Source organism: Mesoplodon densirostris, chromosome 14, assembly GCF_025265405.1.
Source record: "Mesoplodon densirostris isolate mMesDen1 chromosome 14, mMesDen1 primary haplotype, whole genome shotgun sequence".
In the NCBI taxonomy this organism is placed as follows: Eukaryota; Metazoa; Chordata; class Mammalia; order Artiodactyla; family Ziphiidae; genus Mesoplodon; species Mesoplodon densirostris.
The window spans coordinates 69,572,969-69,599,125 of record NC_082674.1 but is presented as its reverse complement, the minus strand read 5'-3'; the positions used below and the strand labels follow the sequence as shown (position 1 = coordinate 69,599,125).

Below are 26,157 nucleotides of genomic sequence, written 5' to 3'. Positions count from 1 at the left end.
GTCTATTTTGGATGAAAACCAGCTGGCCAGAGAAGGACCCCCTATTCCAGAGGTCCTGAATTGTCTAGGCTTTAGAGCAGCAATGTCCAATGGAATATTTTGCAGAGATGGGAACATTCTATGACCGTGCTGTTCAATATGGCAGCCACTAATGATGTGTGGCTACTGAGCTCCTGAAATGTGGCTAGTACATCTGGGCAACTGGATTTTTTTTTTTTTTTTTTTTGTGGTATGCGGGCCTCTCCCATTGCGGAGCACAGGCTCCGGACGCGCAGGCTCAGCGGCCATGGCTCACGGGTCCAGCCGCTCCGCGGCATGTGGGATCCTCCTGGACCGGGGCACAAACCCGCATCCCCTGCATCAGCAGGCGGACTCTCATCTCAACCACTGTGCCACCAGGGAAGCCCTCATGGTTACTTCTTTTACTCAAAATAGTATATGTAAAGCTAAACCTATTGGACTATCTCATAACTCTCATTTTTCCTTTATTTGCTGGTGAGACAGTCGTAATCTTAAGGAACTCTCTAACTGGGCAGTGTTCAGAGGTGATGCTGGAGAAGGGAGATAGGCGTCATTTTAATTCATAGAGACTTTGCATGCTGGGCTGACTCTACATGGTGCAAGATGGGCCATGGGGAATCATAACACGTTCCTGAGTGTCGTCATTGCTTTGCCTGTCTGTTATTGTGCTACAAACTCAGTGACTTAAACAACAGTGTGTTATTATCTCTCATGGTTCTGTGGGTTGATGGGACTCAGCTGGGTGGTTCTCCTTTGGGGCCTTTCCTGTGGATGTAGTCAGAAAGCAGCTGACTAGGGTTACTGGCTTAACATCCAAGATGGTGCTCCCATGGCTGGGGTGGGTTCTGGCTGTCAGCTGGGGCTGTGGACTGGGGTGCATCCATGTGGTCTTTATGAGCCTTAGTGTTTCTAATAGTGTGGCTGTCTCGGGAGAGTAATACTTCTTACCAGGTAGCTTTGGGCACCAGGAATGAGTGCTCCAAGAGACCCAGAAAGAAGCTGAAAGGTTTTTGATGATCTTGCCTCAGAAGTCCCAGAAATTTCAATTCCACCTTATCCTATTGGTTGGTGTTGGTTAAGTCACTGATTCGGGGGGGCCAGATTCAAGGGGAGGGAATCTGACTTCGCCCCTTAATTAGAGGAGGAATGAAGAATTTGCAGCCATCTTTAATGTATTATTATAGTGATCATATTAAAAGGAAACCACTTAGAGAAATTAAATTGGCAGTTATATTCAGGAAGTATCAAAGAGTTGAGAGGCTGCAACATGAAAATATGGATTTTGGAAGGTGCTTGGGGAAAAGGGAAAGTGACAAAATTTAGGGATGAATTACAGAAACTTGCAGGGCACCAGTGGTGGTGGGACCATGTAGAATTACCAGGAAAGACTGTTAGACTTAAAACTGTGTTTAAGGAAAGCAGTACTTTTGTTACATAGCTTGCATATGACTAAGCACAAAGGTTTCAATTGGCCCTGCTTGGATGATGTGGGAAGCTGGTAATGGCTGCCTTTTGGATGGTGATGGATGATTTGGTCATTGGTGCTTTCAGTATTATGTTTTGAAGCAATCATCAAATCAAAGACAGCTGGTATAAAAGAGAAGGCCTGCCAGCCTGGTTCTGTTAGGTTACTAACAGTTCTTGGAAGTTACTAAGTCTATCGGCCTCTGGAACTTGCTGTGCACTTTCTGTGTTAACATGGGAAAAACCAGGTACAAGGAGCCTCTGTGGTCATTTGCCTTCATTGAACAAGGTGAAAGCTGCAATTGGAACTAAGGGTTGGCAGGGCAAAATGTCTATCTCTTCTTCATAAAGGAGGTTAAGAAATAGTTTATTGTCTGTGGAAGTCTTCTGATATTTTATACTTTCTCCCCAGCTCTCCTCTCTAGTGCACACGTGGCTGTCTGATTGGTAAAGGTCTTACAAAATCAGAGGAACTTGAGCAGAAAGATGGTCACAGAAGCCCACACAAGACTGCATAGAGAACGGGAGCCTTCAGCCGATTAAAACGCGAAGTATCACATGGAAAGAGACATAGGTTTAAAAAGTAATGATTTGGAGCTCAGTGGATGGAAAATGTGTGAAAAGAGCAAAAAACTAGGCCATAGAAGGAAGTCCATCTAGGACAGTGGTTTTTAAATCTATCTCAGGGAACGCTGTGGTTCTGTGATCAGTTACTGGCAGTTCCATAAATAACAAAAAATAGGCGTAGCCAGAGTCACAGAGGCGCGAATGTAATTTAAAAAAAAAATTTCCCCAGCTGAAGTCAACTTAGCTCATGAATCCTCATTTCCATCTGAGGCCAGAAGAAAATCTTGCCAATGCAGAGTTGTTTAGCCTCTGCTGGGTCAAGGCTCCATCTCTTTGGGGAAACAGCACACTCTATTCAGAATTTTCCCTCTTCAAGTGGCTTTTTTTCTCTGGACAGTAATTGGGGTTCTTCAGGGGTGGTGGAGATGGAGGTATGGACTGCTTGAGGCTTGTCCTGGCATCTGGTAGGGCTTCTGCCTGCTGGTCAATCCTCTGGACTTACAGCCCTCAGCTGAGATCCTGCTTGCCCTGCTGGTCCCCAACTGCAATGGCTCATCTCAGTCCAACTGAAGCCCCCTTGGAGGGTCTGGGACTCTGAACACTCAAGGATACACTGGACTTAGTGAGGCAGCCTGGCCCTGGGTTCGGGCAGTTCTGCTGTCGGGCTGCCCCTCGGAACAGGCCATGCTGGACCCCAGACTTTGCCATGACATGGGTGGTGTCCAGGGCTACGCCAAGGGGAGCCCAGGGATGCCTCTCTCTTCCAGGGTCCCCTCAGTCTCTTCTCTTGGGAGGAGGCTAGGGTGTCTCTTGTTTGGTGGTGGTGGAGAATGGGGGTGCTGGACCCCCCTCTCAGCGACCTTCCAGGGTCAGTAAACATCAGGCGTCTCCCCTCTGCTTTCCTTCTCACCTGCTGGTTAACTCTGCTTCTTTGGGTGGGAAAAATCTTTCATTCTTGACATGACCGTACATCCTTCTGAACTCTATGGTTTATAATATAAGCTCAAGGCTCAGAGTTCTCCAACACTTTGGCTTTGGGGATTCAAGGAAACAAGCACACAAATGCTCCCTCTTTAAAGCTGTCAAGCCTAGTGTGAATGTTTATAATGGACAATCCTTCAAAGCGTCATGCCTCATAGGCCATGGGGAATGTCTTGTGTTTCAGATCACCAGAGCATGCTGTACTGGTCAGTGGGGTGCTATTTCGTGTGCATTATTAGATATTCCTCCAAAGAGGGTCATGTGATCTGAGCAGCTTGACAGGTCGGGGAGAGGCTGAAAATCCTCAGGGATATGGTCTCTCTTAAGGAAGGTGGCCCAGGGTGGTAGACAGTCAGGTCTCCCAAAGGATAAGTTTCAGAGGTGGGAGGGTAGTGAGGGACACACACTCCAGGAGGGGTCCTGAGGCTCTGGGTGTTATTTCTGTTACTCGTGCGGTTTTGTCAAACACACCTGTCATCATTTTCATGAGGTGGTCTCTGAACTGAAGCACACGCCTGCATCCAGAGCATTTGTGCGGTGCTGAGACCAGAGCAGAGAGTGATGTAGGGTGACAGTCTCCACCTCGTGAAGCCTCCAACCCAGGGTGGAGTGAGGCAGGTGGACACACCTGTTACCTAGGAGAGGAAACAGAGGGAGGAGAATGCAGGGAAGGTGGTCAGCATCGCTTTGTGAGGGAGGAGATGAATTCATGGTCCCAGTAGAGCAGTGGCTATAGGTGAGAAGGTCAGGTCTTCAGATCCCATCCCTATAACGGGGGGTGTTTGAGGGTCCCACCTGGGTTTAGGGGCCCCGGTGTCTAGTGGAACAGCTGGGGTGGGGGTAGGTGGGAAGCATCAAGAACATAAAAGAAAAATACAAGGAAAGTATAATTTTTTACTTCTACATTATTGCACAAATCAATTTTTCTTTCTACTTGTGAACTATTCAAAAATCTTCATTGTATAAATAGTAAGACAGTTTATCGCTTGTGGGATAGTTCTGCGGTGTCGAACTGTGTTAGTTTTATTCACTGCCACTTGGGACACACTCACTGAAGTATTTTCAGGTAGAGGATACAGAGGGAGGGCATCACTGTAGGAGCTTGGATGCACATTTGTTCACAATCCTGCGTGCACGTTGGAATCATCTGGGAGGTTTAAAAACCCTGAGGTTTGGGCCTCAGTTGCAGAGTTTCTGATGGGACTGATCTGAGCGTTGGGTGGTCCAGATGCCCTCAGTGATTCTAACATGTGGGCCAGGTTTAGAGAACAGCCACCTAAACAGGAATAAACTAAGAGATGGGACATGTGATGAGTTCTCATAATACTATGTCACCAGCCCCAGATGTGAGCCAGTTCCTCTGAGAAAGAGGAACCATACATGCTCTAGAACCAGCTAAAATAAAAAGTGAGAAAATGTTATCATTCTAGGTCACAGGCAGCATTAGGGCAGAGGCGCTGTTGCTGCTGTATCGTTTATGCTTTTTTCCATCGCAGAATTATCTGGGGCAGCTGAGGCCCAGGTTATCTCAATTCTTGAGTTTCTGATGTGGATATCAAGGGATGGGTTAGGGAAAGGAGTGCCTGCCCAGCTGGAAGGGATACAGGAAGGGGTGGTGTGTTCTATTAGGAAGGAAACAATCATCATTTACTCAGTGTCTCCTGGAAGGATTGCCTAGGTGGCTTTCAAAACAAGCTGGGGTCCAGTTACTTGCTGGAGGCACGGATTGGAAGGGGAAGGGCCGCTTGGAGCCAAGCGCGCGCTGCCAGGACCCCAGCATCCTCTCCCCCCCCCCCCCCAGAGGTCTAGGTGTGACCCATTCATTGCATTCCTCTGAGTTCAAAACGAACCGGTGGGGTAAGTAGGTTTTAAGCTTAAAAGCACACGAGGTCTGGCCAAGAAGTCTGGTATCAAGACTGTACCACTTGCACTGCTGCTTGTCCATTCAGGCGCTTAACTGTAACAATAAAAGTAGCAGGTGATTCGTGTAGTATCAACTCCGCGCCTGGCCCAGGTTTACAGCATTAAATCCTTTAATAGCCCCAACCGCTGCACGAGGTAGGTGCTGTTAGGATCCCTTTTCGCAGAAGAGGAAACGGAGGTTCGCACAAGTTCCGACTCGTCCAAGTTCACAAAGCTCCGGAGGCTGGCCGCCGGTCAGGCTCGGGGACAGAAGTGTGAGTGTCGCTGGAGCCTGGGAGCCCGGCGGGTCGGGAGCTCCGTTAGAAGTCGTGCCCAGGGACCCCGCCGTGGAGGGGCGCAACCGACTGGCGAGGTCTCGGTGAGTCGCTCCATCTCAGTCCGGGGGGAGCGCGCGGCAGCCGTCCGGGGTCCCCCGCGGGGATGCCCAGGGCGGGGGAGACGGCACCGTAAGGGGCTGGCGGTCTCCCCGTCTCCTGAGTGGGGCAGGGTGGGAGCCGTCCCCGCCCCCGCGGAGCCCGAGCCGCGCCTGCGCTTCCCCGGCGAGAGGGCGGAGTCGGGTGGGGGCGCACAGCCCGGCCCCGAGCGCGGGGATGTGATTCCCGCCCGGCTCCCAGGGCGCCCCCGCCCGGCCAGCCTCTCCGCTTGCCGCCCGCGGGGCGCCCAGGTAGGAGGACGCTGGGGTGCGGGGCCGGAATTCAGGCGGGTAGGGTTTGGGTGTGGGGGTGGCCACTGTGGCTTTGGCACCTTCGCGGAGTCCCCTTTCCCTGTGCAGAGCGCAGAAAGCGTCCTTTCTGTTACTCTTGGTTGTCAGTTTGTTGTGTAAGAAGGTGATGGTAGTTTGATTTGTGGGTTTATTTTTTTGGGGGGGGGGTGGTTTTGTTTTTTCTTTCTTTCTTTTTTTTTTTTTTGCAGTACGCGGGGCTCTCACCGCTGCGGCCTCTCCCGTTGCGGAGCACTGGCTCCGGACGCGCAGGCTCAGTGGCCATGGCTCATGGGCCCAGCTGCTCCGCGGCATGTGGGATCTTCCTGCGCCACCAGGGAAGCCCGGGTGGGGGTTGTTTTTATTCCTGTGTGAAGCGGGAGTAAAAGTTGTTCAAATCTGTCTTTGGGGAACTTGGCAATCTTTCTGGAGGGTTGTTCTAGGGTGTGTCTGTAAATTGCTTCCAGGCGTTTTAATCGGGCCAAATTCAGCTGATTTGGGAGTGGCCCTCTTTGGGGTTTAGGGTCAAAAGAGTTGTCTTCTCGAGAAGATAAGGTAGAATTCCCTAAACACAGTGGGGAAGGGTAATTTGTAGCCCCTTCAGATGAAGGATGATGCTGGGTGGTGTAGCTATGGTCACCAGGAAGACACTCATTCACAGCAGGCATGTCCAGCACTTTACAGTTTATAAGGCCCTTTACACTTTTTTTTACTTCAAATCTTTTTATTTGAAAGTATTTTGTATTTGATTTGTGTTACCAACACCCTAAGTAATTTTCTAATGTAAAGACAAGTTTGAAAAGGTACATTATTACATAGGAAGGGAGCTTTAAAAAGATATGGACCAATCCTGAAAGCAGCATGGCATGGAATAGTTATTTGACACTACATAGATTAGCACTTTGTCCATTTTATCCATATATATTATTTATAAGGTGCCCAAAATAGAAGGTTTAAAATTAGGTTAGTAATTGTTTTAATATTTCACATTTATTCAATTAAAAAGTAGTTACATTAGATGTCTTTGTATGTGTTTAGGTACATTTGCACATCTGCATGTGTCTGGAACTATTATATGTATATATACATATGTAAAGTTCCTGACACAAACCTGAATTCTAGGTGTCAACGCTCCACTTTTTAAATAGGAAGAACCCAGGGCTTGGAGAGAATATAGTGCCACAGAATAATGAGTCCAGTCGAGGTCTGCGGGACTCCAGAATCTACTAAACTGCACCACTTTCTTCTGCCATGCTCGGGGGTCACATCCATTCAGTGTGGTCAAACACTGTACAGTTCTTTTAGATTTACTTAAAACACAGATGTGGAAATAGGTAGAATTGGGGTCTAACTAGTGAATAGGGAGATCTCATTTCTGAGCTCACATCTAGCCAGTGGCTGGGAATCCAGTGTGGCCTCGCCTGACCCAGAGGATAGAACTGGGGGGGCACTCGGCTGCAGCCCCCAGGGGGCTTGGCTGCTCTGCCTGAAGCAGAAACCAGCACATCTGGGGCCTGCAGGTCCGCTCTCTGCTAGGAGCCTCCGGGTTTGTGCTTTTGACACGAGCCTCCTCGAAGCCCCTTTACACTTACTGCTCTTTTATCCTCCCAGCAGTCTTGTGAGAGACATGCAGTTATCACCCTCCTGCTCCAGCAGAGGAAGCAGAAGCTTAAACAGGGTGGTTAACTTGTTGGAGGGCTGGCATCCAGAAGGAGACAGAGGCCTCTGGACTCCACACCGTATGGCTTCTACTTTATGGCAGGATAGTTCCCAGTCGTCCTGCTTTCCAGGGCTTCTGGAAGGCGGATGTGCAAAATGGGACTCTGGGACCGTTAAGAAAATGAGGAGAACTACGGGTGGTGCTGGGGAAGGTGGCTACCATTTCCCCACCCAATCTGCTATGCGGCTACAGGCATCTTTTTCTCTCTGGACTCCTTTTAGTTTCTTATCTAGTATATCCTATTTAGTATTTCATTTAATATTCTGTATTCGTATCCTACCTTAAGTTTTGTGCTAGACAAAAACGTGGGGCCTTTGGGATGGGATTTGATGGAGAAGGGGTGTGGGAGCCCTGATTTATTGTGACTTGTTTGGCTGGGTGCCATTCTGCTGTGTGGAGCATCTCGGGCACCTGAACATCCTCCCTGCGGTTCCAGAAAGGATACTTGACCTGAATTCTCACGTGAACTTGGCAGAGGCAGGAAAAACCCTCCCCGTTTCTAATAGGCTCTGCGGGGCCCTTTGTGGGCTTTCTTTTATGGTTCTGAAACACGTAGCATCTTGAGTAATTCCTTCACTGTTGGTGAAACACTATTTAATTTTAGATTCACTTAACAAATGTTTATTGGATGTCTGCTGTGTGCCGGGGACTGTTCCATGTACTGATGATAGAGCAGTGAACAAGATAGATGCAAATTCCTGTCCTCTAATGGATGGGAGTCCTCTGGGTGAAGTCACAGGACATTGGAGGTCTCTCTGCGTAATGAGGTTCTTGGAAATTTGCCCCCTTGGACAAAGTGGGGGGAAACGGACTGCCCTCAGGCAGGACATTACTGGTTATACTCTGGCTCGGCCGTGGCCTTGGACCGGGACAGATGGAGAGCCTGTGACTGGGATGCATCGGTGGGAGGTGTGTCCACCTGGAAGTAGGTAGAGAGGTTGTGGAGAGAACATGTCATTGATCAAAGTGGCAAAGCTGGACAATTGCAGTGAAGCTTACCATAGCATAGCGGGTAGGGAAGCGCAGAGGTTATTATTGTTATGGTACGTGATAGACTCAATGTGAACTTGCCGCTTTGAAGGACAGAAGTCGTCAGGGGCTCTGCCCCGTGACGCTCCCCATCTGCTGCTCTCAAGCAGGCACCTGCTTGCGTCTTCCTCCCCTGGAGATTGTCAGGTGGGCCGACAGGGTCTGCACCGTCAGCAGCTTTGCTCCCTCTCTGCACCCACCCGCCCCGTTGCCTGCCGGGGCCCCAGGCAGCACTGCTGCAGCCTCCTGGCCGTGGCATGCAGGAGCCTGTAGAGTGATCTCCCTAAGTGTGGGAAGAGGCTGGCCTCCTCGAGGCTGCGGGTCGCCGGCATACCTTCGGATACGGCGCTGTCCCCTCTTTTATGCCTGCAGCAGAGTAACAGAGAGAATTTTTTCATTCCTACCTGTTCTGGAAAGGATTTGTAAGATGCTATGGGTTAACAATGGGAAGAAAGTAAAACAAGAATGGAGACAAAGAGGAGTCTAGAAATGTATAAAAGGTACAGCCTGATGAACTGTGTGCTTGTTTTTATTGAAGTAGAGTTGACTTACAGTAATTCAGGTGTATAGCAAAGTGATTCCGTTATTCATGTATGTAGATATTCTTTTTCATATTATTTCCCGTGATGGGTTATTACAAGATATTGAATATTGTTCCCTGTCCTTGTTGTTTAACTGTTTTATACGTAGTAGTTGTGTGTCTTGTAAGGTGACCCAAGCGGGGCTGCAGGGGTGGAGGAAAGCACAGTGCCCGTGCCTGCTGGCTCCTTGCACCCCCCGGGGCCCTCCGACTGCTGCTGGACCGACGGCAGAGCAAACGAACGAGCATCTCGGGGTGCGCCCGGGCCCTGGTGTTTCTAAAGCCCCCAGGGTGGTTCTAACGAGTAGCCAAGGCCGACAGCGACCACACACTTCCCTGCAGGCAGTGGGAGAGGGGACACCTGGCAGAGCACAGCTGCCCGTGTCTTCGAGGTGAAAAGGAAGTCCTCAGGGGATGCAAAAGCATTCCTGGTAGAGGGAAGAGGGAACTCTCTCCTGAAGGTCCCCATTTAAGAGGTACAAAGAGCGAGTTTCAGGGCATCTCTTAAGCGACCCCCACTAAAAGTGCAGTTGGTTGCATTTCACCGGGACTCAGGGTGCCGTCGATGGGGATGGAGGAGCATCTTGGCGTGCCGGGCTCTGCATCTCTTGCACCCCAAACCAGAGGACTCATGGATCCCTGAAAATACAGCCGATGGCTCCTGACCAAGAGTCAAATTAAGAGTTAGGTGCTGTCACTTCATTTTTTATATATATTTTTTAACATCTTTATTGGAGTATAATTGCTTTACAATATTGGTTAGTTTCTGCTGTATAACAAAGTGAATCGGCTATAGGCATACATATGTCCCCATATCTCCTCCCTCTTGCGTCTCCCTCCATCTCACCCTCCCCACCCCACCCCTCTAGGTGGACGCAAAGCACCGAGCTGATCTCCCTGTGCTCTGCGGCTGCTTCCCACTAGCTATCTACCTTACGTTTGGTAGTGTATATATGTCCATGCCGCTCTTTCGCTTTGTCCCAGCTTACCCTTCCCCCTCCCCATATCCTCAAGTCCATTCTCTAGTAGGTCTGTGTCTTTATTCCTGTCTTACCCCTAGGTTCTTCATGACCTTTTTTTTCCCCTTAGATTCCATATATATGCGTTAGCATACCTAAGTGTCCATCATCAGATGAATGGATAAAGAAGATGTGGCACATATATACAATGGAATATCACTCAGCCATAAAAAGAAACGAAATTGAGTTATTTGTAGTGAGGTGGGTGGACCTGGAGTCTGTCATACAGAGTGAAGTAAGTCAGAAGGAGAAAAACAAATACCATATTCTGTCACTTTAGACCAGTGCTTCTCACCTCATTCGAAACCCAATACCCCCTTTGAATGCGAATATGGTAAACACCCTTTTACAATTCCAAAATGATATAATAAAACTTACCTACAGCATAATTTCCAAATAATCAATATAATAGTAGATGTAAAGAATAAGTAATTTGGGTTAAAATGGTATATTCTGGTGTGTGAATGCTTGGGCAGAGCCACACCAGGACTTGTGAGGTCAGCGGTGCTTTATGCAGACCGAGTGTGAGGACATGAGGCACTGCCCGTGATGAGGACTGACTCCTCATCAAGGTCCAAGTGGTGGTCAAAGGCCAGTCCTCCCTCTGTTATCACAGTGGTTGCATCTCCTGGAAAATTCAGGGGGATGAAACTGTGCCAACAAAATATACTTTACCTAAGTGGAGCATGGAGTGGGGTTCTAGGCTCCCAAAGTGGTAAACAATGCTTCTGTCACCATGAATGTCTGCAGGACCCTGGAAGTCAAGGGGGATGAGGGACAGCTCTTTGCTGGGTAGGGCTGTTCCCGATGTGTAGCATCCATTGTCTCCACCACTAAATGGCTACCCAAAGGGTCCCCTTCCCCACAGTTTCCAAAACTCCCTCAGGGGAAATGCTGGCCCCATGGAGAACCACTGCTTTCACTGCATCACTAGGTGGTAAGCGATGAAAGCGCCAACGCAGGTGTGCACCCTGAAGTAGCAGGGCACTCATAGTAGCAGGTGTGAGCTGGCCAGCGGGGGCATGCGCGTGAACTGTCAGAGGGTCGCAGAGGAGGTGACAGAAATCAGACCGATGAGGGCTGCATGCAGCGGGGGGGTGGGGGTGGGTGAGTGCTCAGAGGTACCCCCGAACTTTAGGGGGGATGGAAACAGTCTATATCCCAGTGGAGGTGCTCCTTGTATATACAGTTGGCACAGTTTATGGAACTGCTTATGGAAGTTCCAGTTTATGGAACTTATGGTTTGTTGTGTGTTTCATCATATGCATGTTTTACTTCAATTAAAAAAACCCACAGGAGTGAAAACACTGGAACATTCTTGTAGAGACTGTCTGGTCCTCTGAGACTCACCTGTAGTCGCCACTCTGAGAAGCGGGACTGTTCTCAGCCGACCAGAAGGCAGTGCTCGGGTCATTCTGTCTCTCACAGTTGACTTTTTGCAAGTCCTGTGTGGCCGGACTCAGTTCAGAGCCTTTGGCAAGTGTCTGGGTTGGGGCTATGCTTCAGGATGAGATTCTGGAAGGGACAAGGCAGTGTGCTTAAAAGGTCACCAGGGATGGAGACCAGAGTCACTCCCATCACCAGGTCTGGTTTCTCTTGTCCAGGAGCCCAAGGAAGGCAAAGTGGAGACCTTGCCAAACTCCAGCCTAGCAGTCAAGCCCACTCCTGTCTGTAGCCCTGTGCCTTATTTTCCCCTTTGCCCTTAAAACCCACATGACACCACCAATCTGGTGGCTTTGAGCAGTGTAAGAGCTGAATAACTTAGATTTCCTAGTAACACTGGAAACCTCTGTGGCTATTTTTTACTTTATCTTCGTGTCCTGTACATGATACCCTTATGATAAAAAAAAAAAAAAGCAACTTTCCTTGCCCCGTTTGGGTAAATAAGTCAAATAGTTCTGTGAGCTAGGCTTTTGGACCTGTCCCCTGAGAGGAAGATCAACATTTCAGGGTTTTTTGGACTTTTTCCTTTTACCTCTGTGGTGGGAGTGGTTTTGTATGCTCAGAGTTGTGGAAAGCTTTTTCTCGGGGGAAGATCTGTGACAGCCATGCCGAACACATAGTCAGGGTTTAGGATGTCTGTGTGTTGTTCATCTCTGCAGGATGGGAACAGTCATCATGTCACGTCGGGGGCACATGGCGACCCCCAGGTGGTCACACTCATGTTCTCCTTCCCCGTATGGAGCCGTCCTGGGGCCCCCTCCATCCTTGGGGCTGGGCTGCTCTGTGTGTCTGGCCTGGTGGGTGTGAGTCTGTGGGACCCCAGTGCTTCTGTTTCTCATGGTTGGGACGGAATAGAGATGACCGCGGTGCTTACGTAGGATAGTGCGTCTCCGAGTTTACCTCCAAAATGCTCCTCTTGGGAAGTGAAGAGTAGATGCTCAACCCAGCACTGCACAGTATCACCTTAAGGGATAGTTCTTTGCCTCATGTTTTATCTCTTGGAGACTTCACTTTCCTCTTCATGACATAGCCCTGTATCCTCTAATATAAAAATGATAACTCCCCCTAGAAAAGCTTCAGGGAGAATCCTTACCCCTGGAAGACGGGTTCTGAGTTCCCTGGCCGTCTGCAGCTTCTCTGCGGGGGGGGGGGGGGGGGATTTGTGGCTCTAGTTTAAAAAAACAAGGACTTGTGTAAACACAGAATTCTAAAGTATTTCCCACCATGGTGTAGTCCCCTGGCTTTATAAGTTCCAAAAACTGACATTTTTGGTCTGAATAATAGCGACTGTTTTATAGCTGGTTGAATGCTTGTAACAGGTGAACATCATAATTATGAGCTTCATTTTAATACCGTCATCCATTCCCCGTGCATGTTTCCACTGATTTTCTTTCTTTCTTTTTTTTTTTTTTTTTTTTTTGCGGTACGCGGGCCTCTCACTGTTGGGGCCTCTCCCGTTGCGGAGCACAGGCTCCGGACGTGCAGGCTCAGCGGCCATGGCTCACGGGCCCAGCCGCTCCGCGGCATGTGGGATCTTCCCGGACCGGGGCACGAACCCGTGTCCCCTGCATCGGCAGGCGGACTCTCAACCACTGCGCCACCAGGGAAGCCCCACTGATTTTCAGTAGAACATGTGCATGGTGACATTTCATGAGATGAAGAACCTGCCTTACAGTCCTTGCTTTCCCCAGGGGCTCATCCACTGTCCCTTCTTAGTTATAGGTGAATTAGTTGGAGCGTCATTCTCTGAATATTTTCCCATGATGTCCGATATACATGGAGGCCACGTTGATTAATGTTTGGGATGAGAAGTTGTAGTAAATAATGCCGTCCGTGTCTTTACGCGGCGCTCAGTGTGGAGAGTGAGTAGGCATGAGGTGGAAACATGGAAAGTACCGTTAGGGTTTCCCTTTATATTTAGGAGGCAGGGCTGTGCTACTTAAGGTCCCTGGAAGAGGATGGGGCCCCCTAGTGTTGTCATGTCTCTCCTTGGGTTTCTCCAGAAACTTCACTTAGACCTGGCAGGAGAGATCCCACCCAGGCCCTGTACTTTGGAGGGTTCTGTTCTGTTTCTCAGAGCCGGCTGCTGGCCTCGGCATGGCTAGGAGTCTGTAGGGCCAAGAGGATGGTCCAGGGGCCCAAGAGCCCTGGAATTCCCTGCCCAGATAACCTGGACTTGGATTCCAGGGCGTGTGCATCCCTCTTTCCTGGGTTGTCCACTGGGGACTCCACTGCCCGAGGGCCTCCCTGGTCTGCAGAGTGGCCAGGGCGAGACGGGAGGATGTCTGCCTGTATGGACACTCAGGGCCCTCACAGTATGGGATGGAGCTGGGGGCAGGCCGGGGAGTCAGGCTTGGAGGTTACTGTAGGTAGAAACTGCTCAAGCCCCACTGGGCACTGCCCCCTGTAGACCCTGTGTGGGATGGTGCACGCAACACCCGGACCCTGGGCCCACGCAACAGTGTGTCTTCATGCATCTGGGGTGCATCTGCTGTGCGCCACCTCAGTCCTCTGCCTGGCTTCTGTCCTGGAGGGCAAGAGTCACAGAGAGGGGGAATTCCTCAGAAACATGAAGGAAATTCCTTAGAAACAAGAAGGAAATTCCTCAAGGATAAGAAGGCCTTAACAGATGCTCTGTGGCCACCAAGTAGGAGCAAATGCCCTGCCCCGCCCTTCACTGGGGCTCTGGAACTTGTGGAAATCCCTTGGGTTCTCATGACAGCACCCCACCCCCATGTCTCTTTTCCTTTGTCTGTACTGGGTGTGGAACTTCTTGCAGTGACAGGAAGGCGCTATGGATAAAGTCAGTCCTTCCCAGAAGGGGGGCTTTGGTTGGGGCCAGTACGCTCACTGTACATTCTGATGCTTAATCTCTGTTCTTATAAATTAGCTCACGTTGAAGTTTCTTATTCTGGGTCTAGGAGGAAATTGCTCTGTGCCTCACATTTGTACTTTCACTTTGTCTTTAATAAGCCACTAGCTTTCTATGTATGTTCCATGTACACATAGGCATGCTGTGATGTACTAGTTTCCAAACGGTATCACCGAAAAACAATGGGAGCTGTGCTTGGGGAGCTCACAAGGGCTCGCTCTTGCAGCAAGCGTCGTAGAAAGTCACGCCTTGTGTTTCCACTCCACGGTGCACTGTCTTGAGCAGGCCAGGCTGCTGGAGGTGGGGCGAGTGGCCGAGGCCTGTTGACCCAGGCCCCCCACGACGGCCCTGGGTCGGGCAGTGGGGTACCTCAGTGCACTGCTGCACCCCAGCACATCAGCTGGAAGCTGCTATGGAGAGGATGTTAGCAAGTCTGGGGAACTTCACATGTAGCATAGGCATCACTGCATCGAGGCAGGAAAGGAGACCGGGCGGTGTCTCAGGGCTTGTTCGTTGATCGGGGGAATTAATCATTTTACGTGGACAGTTCACCTGAAAAATAACATAGTGGAATAATTCGGCGACTCTTTGTTGTCCATATTTTCTAAAAGGATAATTTGAATTTTATTACAAATTGATTTCAGAACTCACAATGGACGTTGCTGAGTTGCCTCTGGACACGGATGGGGGGGTGATGTTTACCCAGCATCCCTTCTGGCATTAAAGTGCTCCTCCTCCAGTCCTGCTTCTGCTGCCCTTTCCCTCAGAGCCGCCCTGCCTTCCAGCTGCGAGCCTTTGTCCCCCGCCTTAAGAAGTGGTCCACCTTCTCCAGGATGAGTCTCAGCCGGCTCCAGCCCCCAGGGATGGTTCCCCTTGAATTTCTCTTCTCTGACTCACACGTGCACCCGTATCGCATCCACCCCGCCCTCGATTCCAGGCGTGTTTTGGTCTCTTTTTGGTCTAGTGCAGAGATGGTGGGTGGGTTCCTTCCTCCGCTCCCTCCCTTTCTCTTTCCTTCCGTCCTTTCTCCCACAAGTATTTCTTGAGCTCTTCCCTCGTGCAGGATGTGTAGGAGTGGGCCCTCCTCCCAGGAGTTCGGGAGAGGAGTGGGTGTGCCCTCTACCTTCCTCTCCTGGCCAGGTAGGATAGTCCAGCGACCAGGGGAGCCGTCGGGCACGGCCAGAGCCCTGTGTCCCCGCACCCACGTCTGAGGCACCCGGTGCAGAGTGCCAGGGAGAACCTGTGTGACTTGGTGCTCTTGGCTGTGGAGGAAGGGGTGTGTGCAGGGGCCCCTGGGAGAGGCTCTTGATCAGAATCCGCTCAGAGCTGGTCAGAAGTCACAGGAGAAGCCGGCCAACTAGGGAGGGTCACGTCGAATGGCAGGCCCGGGAGGCATTGTGCAGGCGCTGAGGGCACACAAGGGCACAGGCCTTACAGATGCAAGAGGGGAGCCTGCCAGGAAGGTGATGGAGGAGAGGGTGGACCCCCATCCCTAGGAGTCTGGAGGGAGGGACGGTGGGTGTTGCCACGTGCTGCAGTGCCTTCCAGTAAGATGGGGGGGGGGTCCTTTGCGTGGAGCAACCAGGAGTGTGTGGTGGCCTGGGCTGTGCATTTCACAGGGGCCGTGAGACTTGGGGGGCAGAGGGCAGGCCATTCTGCAGTGGATGTGAAAATCCTTTTAAGAAGTTTCTGGAGCAAAGAGGAAGAGGGAAAGCGAAGTGGTTAGAGGGCTGTGGGGTGTCCTCCCCTGCAGAAGGTTTCCTGGACCTTCCAAACAAATCGGGTCCGCTTGCCCGTCCACCCCTCCCCCAGTCTGTTAATTTCTCCCAGACGTCATCCACGGGACTGCCATCAGCTGCGGTCATTCCGGGCCACACGACTGGAGGTGGGGAGGGCCCTTTGCTGGGCCTGCACATGGGAATATCTGGGAGGCTTGTCTTTGATCTCGTGTCCTGTTATGATTCATGATGACGAGCTCTGACACCTTGATGGGATGTCCTGTACTTTCTCTTAAGTCCAAAGGGAATACCAAGGGTGGCATTTAGCACATTTAGTCTAAGCAGAATGTTTGGCATTGAATGAGGCTGTTTTATCCACTGGGCATTAAAAGGCCTTATGCTGAGGCCTTACAAGCTTCTCAGAGGCCCAAGGAAATGATTCAGACCTGAGAAAAAAATATTGCACTCCAAAACACTGAAAGGAAACTGCAAAACCAGGGAATGAATGGTGAAACGTCTAGAGGACGTCACAGTAGGGCATTCCCAGCTCAGCTTTTTAGAAGTTATCTTAAGTTATGTAATTTGGAATGCCAGTGTGTTAATATGCTTGGTGCAAAGGAAGAGTGAAGGTTCTGAGGGGATGACTGTTATTAAACAGGGCCTGGAAGGTTTTCCTGGCATCTGGTGTGTTTCCCTGAGCATTATTCTCCAGGTGTGTTAAGTGGTGGGCTCCCCGAGGTGGTCCGACTCATCCCTGTGTGCAGCAAAGTGCCATGTGTGTGTGTGTTGAATCAAAACAAACTAGAGGTTGTCATATATACACTATAGATACTATGTATAAAATAGATAACTAATGAGAACCTACTGGATAGCACAGGGAACTCTACTCAGCGCTCTACAGTGACCTACATGGAAAGGAAATCCAAAAGAGGGGATATATGTTTACGTAGAGCTGATTCACTTTGCTGTACAGCAGAAACTAACACAACATTGTAAAGCAACTTTACGCCAATAAAAATTAAAAAAAAATAAAACTGGGGGTTGTCAGCCTCTGTATTCTTCACCCTTGACTTGATTTTCTGAAACTGTTTTCTCAAAGGACTGTGGAACACGTGCTCTTTAAACAGGTGACTCATCTTCGTAAGCTTGTTTTGTGTTTTTGGACCCCTTGAGATCTGTGTGGTGGTCGGGGACTTGACGTTCTTTGTTTCAGCTCATGCTTGTGTGTGTTTCCTTCCCCAGGTAGATGCGCCCCCTGAAGATGGTGACTCCTTCCTGAGGAGCAGGTCACTTCTTACAAGACAAGGCCTTCTGCACAGTTACTGGGCTGATTCACCCCAGGGGACCGCCAGCCTTTTCTCATCAACAGCTGAAGTCCTCCACCCCGTTTCAGGTAGTTCTGGACTATTTCCCATTGTATACAAAATATTTTGGTTTTGGCGGTACATTTTTCTTTGGGACATCTCCGTGGTTTTATCTGATTTCTGAAGGGGTCTGTGAACCCATTAAGAAGCACTGCTCACCCGCTTTCTCAGGGTCACCTCCCCTTCAGCTTCAGCTGTGACCATGTGACAGTGGCTCCCAGTGCAGGGCTGAGCTGCCTCAATTCCAGATCATCCCGGGTTCCATGTCCATGTCACTGAATTTCCACCTCACAATCGAATTCTTGATTTCTGTTACATGGTCTCAGGAGACCCAGGCCGGTGGTGCAGTGAGTGACACCCCCAGGCATCTCCTCGGCTGTGTGGGTACCAGAACCTGCCCTCCTCACCTGCCCTGCCCTTGCTGGTCCCACCTGAGGGAATCAGGGCCGGTGGGTCCCAGACCCCTTCTCTGGCTTGCCTCTGAGTGGGACTCAGATATGCCCCCTTCTGTCTGTCTGTCACTGCTGGCCTCTCATGCCTGCATCCCTGCTCATCTACAGCCCTTCCCCAGACACCTCTCCCGTTTATATTCCACATGGGTGCCAAAATTTCCTTACAAAATGAAAATCTGATCGTATACCACTCTGTGGCTTAAAACTATTAAGTGATTGTTTTGCCACCTACAAATGGCAGTCCCAACTGCTCAGCAAGGCTCTTCCTGTCCTGGGCACTTTCCATCTCTCCAGCTTTGCCTCTTGGCACCTCACCTTTTTTTTTTTTTGGCCGCACCCAGCATGGCACGTGGGATCTTGGTTCCCCGACCGGGGATCGAACCTGCGCTTCCTGCAGTGGAAGCGTGGAGTCTCAACCACTGGACTGCCAGGGAAGTCCCGGCGCCTCACCTTTGACTTATGCTCTGGAACATGATGAATCTCCCCCATGCTCTCCCCACCGTCAGGCTCACCTGTTCCAGAAGCCCTCCTGCAGGGCGTGTTAGGCCCTGTCTTCCCCCCTACCCGGGGCACCTCTCTCCCCATGGACAGTCAGTCCCGCATTGTGGTGTAACTCTGCAGACATGTCCACTCTCCCTGCTGGCTGGTGAGCTCCTCGAGCCCCTCGGTCATTATTCCTAGTTTTGTTCCCAGGACCAAGTGTACACACAGGCATGTAGTAGATCTTCAATATACAGTTGTTGATTTGGCAGCAAATGAAGAAAGAAATGAATGGATATCTGAGAACATTTTACCGAAACTTACATCTGTCATCAGAGCATGGGGTGACTTATAATAACTAATTCAGAGTGTGACCGTTTGCCAGACAATGTTCTAAACCCTTCATGTGTGACAGCTCACTTAATCACAGCCTTCAAGGACAAATACTGTTATCATCATCTCCATTTTGTCCAAAGGGGGAACTGCAACACAGAGGCTGAACTTTTATCCAGTGTGCCATTGATGGGTATGTGGGATGTATTGCGTGATCACATGTGGCTGACGGCTAAATTGTGACCATCTTGAAGAGCAGGTTTTTGTTTTATATTTCACTTTATTTATTTTGAATTTTACGAATTATTTTTGTCCCTGGCACTAGCATATACAGCCTGGTATACAGGCTGTATATGCTGGTATACAGCAGAACACAAATGTTGTTGAGGGATTTTCTGATTTGGCCAGCCTTTCAAGGACTAGCAGGGTGAAGGCTAGTCAGGTTTGGCTTCACCCTTGGAATTTTGTATTGTTTGGGGACATACGGGGGTTTTTGTTCATTTTTTTGTTTAGTTTGGCCTTGGATGGTACGTCTTTACCTGCTTCCTCTACACTGTCCGCAGTCATGGGACTCTTAACCCCCATCCCATGGCCTGGAGCCAACCCCCTTGCCCTAGGATCCTGGAGACTGACAGGGATTCAGAAGGTCCCCTGCTGAGGGGAAGGGGCTTCTTTCACCCCCCTGCTTTTTCCCAGAGCAGTTCCAGGGCAGGCGAAGTAAAACCTGGACCCCTGGGGCCAGGCTCCTGCACTTTATGGACTATTAGATAGGAAGGGGTCTGAAGTCATCCAGCTCATTGCCAACTGTGCAGACGAGGAAACTGAGGCTCAGGAGGAGTTGTGTCCAAGATCACACTGTCCTTGGACTTGCAATTATTAAACGTTGTTTGCCCACAATTAATTTGGAATTATATCTCCAGACACACTCTGTATGAATTTAGCCTGGCACCTTCCTTGTCTTCTCCCCTGCCCACTCATCGAACAAGCCAGAGCTTGTGACTAAATGAACTAACACCTGGCAGGGTTCAGTTGATTTTGTGGTGTCTTTAATAAACTAATGTGAGTAATGGATTGGCCTGGAACAGGTAATTGGGAAATGTTTTAACCCTTTATTTACTTTCTTCTATCACAGAAATTTAAAACACACTTCCTCAGGGTTACAGAAATAGTTAATAAGCCAGACTGCAAGACGTCAAAGCCTCCTATCTTATTTAATAATCTGAATACAGGTTCAAGGTAAATATGATAATAATATTCATAATCTAGACTAATTTGGGAGAAGGCTAATTTATGTGAGTAAAATGTCAGAATTACAGGATACTTAAGGAATGTGGTCTCATGGCTCTGAGGTAGGTTTCAAGGCTTGATTCAGGTATAGGGATCACTGTCCTCATGCTGGGGGGAAACTGAAGAGAATGCGAATGGGGGTGTCTCTCACGCTTAGATTGTCTTCATTTTCCCTGCATTTGCAGGCACACCTTGGAGATATTGTGGGTTTGGTTCCAGATCACCACAATAAAGCTTAAATTGCAATAAAGTGAGTCACACGAAATTTTAGTTTCCCAGTGCATATAAAAGTTATGTTTACACTATACTGCAGTGTATTAAATGAGCAATAACATTATGTCCGAGAAAGCAATGTACATACCTTCACTAAAACATACTTCATTGCTAAAACATGCTCACGGTCATTTGAGCCTTCAGCGAGTCTCCATCTTTGTGCTGGTGGAGGGTCTGGCCTGGTTGTTGGTGGCTGCTGACTGCTCAGGGTGGCGGTTGTTGAAGGGTGAGGTGGCCACGGCAATCTCAAAATAAGACGACACTGAAATTTGCCACATTGATTGACTCTTCCTTTTGCTTGGACACTTAGAGGCCATTGTAGGGTTATTAGTTGGCCTGATTTCAATATTGTTGTGTCTCAGGGACTAGGGAGGCCCAAGGAGAGAGTTGGGGGAACAGCCAGATGGTGGAGCAGTCAGCACACAGACAATATTTATCAATTAAGTTTGCTGTCTCATATGGATGTGGTTCGTGGTGCCCCCAAAACAAATTACAGCCGTAACATCAAAGACCCCTCATCACAGATGAACGTAAACATAATAGTAACAAAAAAGTTTGAAATATTTTGAGAATTACCAAAATGTGACACAGAGACATGAAGCGAGTGGGCGCTGTTGGAAAAATGGTGCCGAAAGACCTGCTCGATGCAGGGGTGCCACAAGTCTTCCATTTGTTAAAAAACACAGTATTTGGGCTTCCCTGGTGGCGCAGTGGTTGAGAGTCCGCCTGCTGATGCAGGGGACACGGGTTCGTGCCCCGATCCCGGAAGATCCCACATGCCGCGGAGCGGCTGGGCCCGCGAGCCATGGCCGCGGAGCCTGTGTGTCCGGAGCCTGTGCTCCGCAACGGGAGAGGCCACAGCAGTGAGAGGCCCGCGTACAGCAAAAAAACAAAAAAACAAAAAAAAAACACAGTATTTGCAAAGCGCAGTAAAGCGAAGTGAGATAAAACGGGGTATGCCTGTATTTAAAAAGCACATTGTCACTTTTTTTATACCTTTTAATACCACTTCTTAAGTAGAACATTTTCCAGCTAATATTCAAATGATTGCATGTTATTAGAATCTGGGTTTGTGATGTCTTAGTTAAAATATTTTGTGTTTGCAATTAACTTACGGCTACGGAAAAGAATACAGGCAAATTTCATCTTCTGTAAAATGAAAAGGACAGCTTTTTTTTTGAAGCATGAAATTATGCGGTCTGCCCTGGACATTGCCCCTGAGGTCGGGTCGAGGGGATAGCTATTTCTTTAGTTCATTTTTTCACTCATTCTATGAGCACTTATCAAGGGCTTCTGAGTTCCCAGCACAGTGCTGGAAGCTGTGGGTGCAGTGATAGGCGGGTCATGGTTCCTGCCCCCATGAGGCTCCCTGTCCTGGGGTAACTGCAGTGAAAAGTGCGAAGGCATTAACACAGGTTGCTGCAGGGGCCCAGAGAAAGATGGTCTGGCCAGGCAAAGGTTCTGGGGGCTCCCTGGAGCTGGTGGGAGGGGGGTGACCCCGGCTGAGACCTGATGGGTGGGGAGGTACCTTCCCCACCAGGTTAAGGGTGGAGGGAATAGCAAAGGCAAGGGCTCTGAGGTTGGAGAACTGGGCAAGGTGAAGGCTGACGTATGGACTGGGCAGGGGGAGAGGAAGGCGGAGGGTTGAGTCTGGAGGAAGCAGTCAGAGCCTCAACACAGAGGACCTGTGTGCTTTGCTGAGGGGTGCGGACTGTTCGGGGTGCACTGGGGAGCCGGTGAAGGCGCTTTGAACCGATCACTTGGTAACTATGAGTTTGTAAGATCCCTGGATTGAATAGAAGCCGTAAGTCCATAGGCAGAGAGACTGATAAGGAGCTAGTTGGCATAATTAATCCAGGAAGGAGCCCGTGACTGTTGAGCTCAAGAGGCATCAGCAGTGGGTAGGAGTGAACCAGGCTGGTGTGGTGATCTCTGGAGCCGGACTGTTTAGGGCTGGTGAGAACAGCTCTGGGGATGGCGGGTCACTGAGCCCGGGTCTCTCGTTGGGTGGGTGGGAGTGTGGCAGTGCTGCTGCCCCTGTCACTAAGGTGGGGAGCATGGCTGGTGAGGAGAATGAGTTTGGTTTGAGGCCTGTGGAATATTAGGAATTCATAGGTTGTTGAATAGACCTGTGCATAAGTTCACTGGAAGCACGAGATGGGAATTTATTGCATGTAGTTGTAAGGTCCCCCTTCAGGAGCACGGAACAGGAACGTTCAAATCGGTAAAGGGGGCCGTACTGAGCATTAACTTAATTTGGGCTTGAGAAGTTTAGAAAGGTAGGCAAAATGGAGTGATTTTTTCCTTTTTCAACTGATATTATTTTAGGGATGTTTTATGGATAAAGCCATGGGTGTGCTTTCCTTCCAGCATCAGTCAAATGCCTGATCTGATTACGCCCCCTGCCAAGTATATGGATAGAGTGTTAGGAAATTGAAATGCTAGGTTACCAGGACCTCAGTTTAATATGTAGCCCTATGGCTGATCAATACCTGTTGTAGCTGCTGCTATGTTAGTGTGGCTTCTAAACCACTCAGAGGAGCTGTGGAGGTTTTGTCTATATTTTTGTTTTTCTTTGTGATAAGATTAATACATGCTTATTATAGAAATTTTAGATAAAAAGCCCCAGCAAGCCCCAGAGAAGGGCCAAACCAACCAACCACAAGAAGCAACCCAATTTTGATATACTGTTATTATTTCTTTTAGTCTTTCTGGTGCATTTCTATGCAGCTATACCATTTCGTACAAATGGTTTAGTGTCTTACCTTATAAAGTGAAGGTGTGAGCTTTAGCAGGATCTGGAAGTATGGGGAGACTTTGCAAGTGGGTCCTGGCAGTGGGTACATTCCAGGTGGGGAACACATCCATGTAACTAGAGGCACGATGGTTTAGGGTCTAGTGGGTAGTCTATCTTGGGTGTAGCATAGATTAGATTTGGGGGAAATTTAAATGGAAATGAACGTTGGAACAGTGGATGGAAGTTTTGCTAATCTTAAGTTGTGTGAGTTTGTCCCCAGTTCTGTTAAAAATCTTCATTCCCCTTTTCCCCAGTTTGCATCCAGAAGCATGATCACATAAATGATGTAGGAAGACTAACCCATCAGTGTGACTTGCGGGTAAGGGTGGGACCAGGGCGGGGAGTCTGTGTATGTAGTTTTAGAGATGTTTTTGGGAATAGTAACATTTAAAATTTTTCTTTCATTCCTCTGTTTCTCCAGGAGAATATGAAAGTATTATTCAGGCTTGTTTGTTTCATAGCTCTACTGACTTCTTCTCTGGAGGCTGGTGAGTTAAGCATTTCCTTGTGTTCCTGTCTGCTAAGAAAATCTGTGATTTAGAATACATGAAGTACCTTGGTTAACAGAGTCATTTTTCTTACGTGTGTCTGTGGATGCCCAAGTCACAGAACTGTATTGCTGGATGTCCTTTCAAGGTCTTTACTTTTCATTCTCTCATTTATACATTGGGAAACTGAAGCCCAGTGAGGTTAAGAGCCCAAGGTCATGCAGCTAGTTTCAGAGCAAAAGCTATAATCCACGTCACCAGTGTCTAGTCCAGGCCTCTTCCCACTTTGTTGCTGCTTGAAGAGTGTAATATGGGAAATCCTGGCTTTCATTCAGAAGAGGTGTTAAATGCAGTCTTTATGAACCACGGCTGGCAGTTCTTTGTTTTCTCCATTTATTCATTCTTTCTCTTCCCCTCTCCCTCTCTTGCTGCAAATGCGTTTAGCTCCTGCCGTGCACCAGGCACTAGCTGCTGGGGCTACAGTGGTGAATAATCCAGACAGAAATATCTGCCTGGGGTTTACATTCCAGTAGGGGAGAGAAACAATACATTACATAAGTAAATATATATTATGTCATATGGCGATAAGTGTGGAGAGGTAAAGAAGCAGAAAAGTAAAGTATACACTTTGGGGATTGGGGTGGTCAGAAGGTTAAATTTTTTGATAGTGTGGCCAGAAAAGCCCTCACTGAGAAGTTGACTTTTGAGTTGAACCTGAAGGAGCGGGAGGAGGGAGCTATATAGAGATCAGGTTGGGGGTGGGGAAATATTCTAGGCAGCATGTGCCAAGGCCCTGAAGCCAGGAGTACTGGCATGTTCCAGGGGCTGAAATCTGCTGTGGCTGGAGCAGAGGGAATGGTGAGGGATGTGGTACAGGGTGAGGTCATTCAGGTAATGGGGGGCGGTGGAGGTTTGACTGTGTAGAGAGCCTTGTAGACCTTTTTAAGGATCTTGGCTTGTACTCTGAGGTGGGAAGACTGTGTAGGTTCCCTGTTTAAAACCAGAGAGGTGATCTAACTTTCCTTTCATTTTTTTTTTGGCCACGCCGTGCGGCTTGTGGGATCTCAGTTCCCCGACCAGGGATCGAACCTGGGCCCTCAGCAGTGAAAGTGTGCAGTCCTAACCACTGGACCGCCAGGGAATTTCCATATTTTAAAGGCTCATTCTGGTTCTTATATTGTGAACAGATCCTAGGGAGGCAAAGGGAGAAACAGAGAGGCCAGTTAGGAGGCCATTACGGCAATCCAGGCAAGCTATGATGGTAACTTATTCAAGGGTGACAAGGAGAAGTGAGTCGTCAGAGTTTGGATATACTTTGAGGACTGAGCCAGCAGGATTTGCAGACAGATTGGATGTGAGTGTGAGAAACAGAGAAGAATCAAGGATGACTAAGGGTTTCAGCCCAAGCACGTGCGAAGTGGAGTTGCTGTTGACGGGAGGGGGGAAGGTCACGTGTTCAGACTGAACATGTTAAAGTTAGATGTCTAAATAGAGATGTTGACTAAGCAGTCTGGAGCCAGGGGTTGGAAGTATAAAATTGGAGACCTTGGCAAGCAGCTGCTATTAGAACTCCGAGACTAGATGAGTCTACCTGGGGAGTGAGTGTGGTTAGAAAAGAACAGAACTTCAAGGAGTGAACCCTGCAGCCCTCCTGGGATGGGTGGTCAGGCTTCCATTCATCCAAGAACCAGTGAAAGACTGGCCTGAAATGTAGGAGGAGAACCAGACAAATGTCCTGAAAGCCGAGTGAAGAACGTGTTTCAAGGATGAGAATAACACGTGTCCAATGCAGATGTGCTAAGTAAGATGACGTCCGAGAGTTGTAGATTTGATTTAGCAACTTAAAAGTCGTAGGTGACTTTGATCAGAACAGTTTTGATGGAGTGGTGGAGCAAACACCAGATAAATAGGAGAGTGTGTTGAGCTGAGACCTTAAGGTTTACTCTTTTATCACTGTTATTGTTGCTGCTGTTACTCCTAGGAGCTAAATACTTACCAGTTCTCCATCAGTGCAGGTACCTTGCTGAGTGCCTAGCCACTTTTATTTCCATTCTGTTTTTAAATAGCTTTATTGAGGTTATAATAGACATACAATAAACCACACATGTTTAAGGTATACAATTTGATGTGTTGACATACATATCCACCCCTGAAACCATCATCACAATCAAGATAATATTGAATTGAGTATTAATTGGTTTGGAGAGAACTGGGCAGCTCCACAATATCAAGTCTTCTGATCAATGAACAAAGTATAGACATCTTCATTTTTTTAGATCTCTTAAAATTTATTTAAATAAATTTATTTTGTAATTTTCATTGGATCAGTCTGATGCATCTTTTGTCACATTTATCCTAAATTATTCATAACTTGATGCTATTGTAAAAGGCATTTTAAAAAATCCAGTTTCTAATTGTTCTTAGGTAATATACACACACATTCAAATTTGCATATTCATATTGTATCCTACAGCTTACCCCTAGGTCTTTGGTAGATTTCATAGCATATTCTGTATAGATAATCATGTTGTCTGCAAATAAAGACATTTTACTTTTCTCTTCAATCCGTATGCCATTTCTTTTTCTTGCCTAATGCACTAATTAGATCTTCCAATACAATGTTGAATAGAAGTGGTTAGAGTGGAC

At 48.5% G+C, this 26,157-nt stretch overlaps 1 protein-coding gene across 5 annotated transcripts in view; it reads left to right on the top strand.

Annotated features, from left to right (window-relative positions):
• IL1R1 (interleukin 1 receptor type 1) overlaps positions 1–26,157 on the top strand; it is a 96,667-nt gene that overhangs the window by 44,633 nt on the left and 25,877 nt on the right. For 2 of the 5 annotated variants that reach the window (XM_060117750.1, XM_060117754.1), the window contains exons 1-4: positions 5,524–5,620; positions 17,280–17,430; positions 19,799–19,902; positions 23,445–23,511. In XM_060117750.1, the coding sequence (XP_059973733.1) occupies positions 23,451–23,511 (61 nt within the window). In that variant the 5' untranslated portion in view covers positions 5,524–5,620; positions 17,280–17,430; positions 19,799–19,902; positions 23,445–23,450. Of the gene's footprint in view, positions 1–5,523; positions 5,621–17,279; positions 17,431–19,798; positions 19,903–23,277; positions 23,343–23,444; positions 23,512–26,157 lie in introns of those variants that run through there. The other 3 variants (XM_060117752.1, XM_060117753.1, XM_060117751.1) reach the window with 3 other exon arrangements.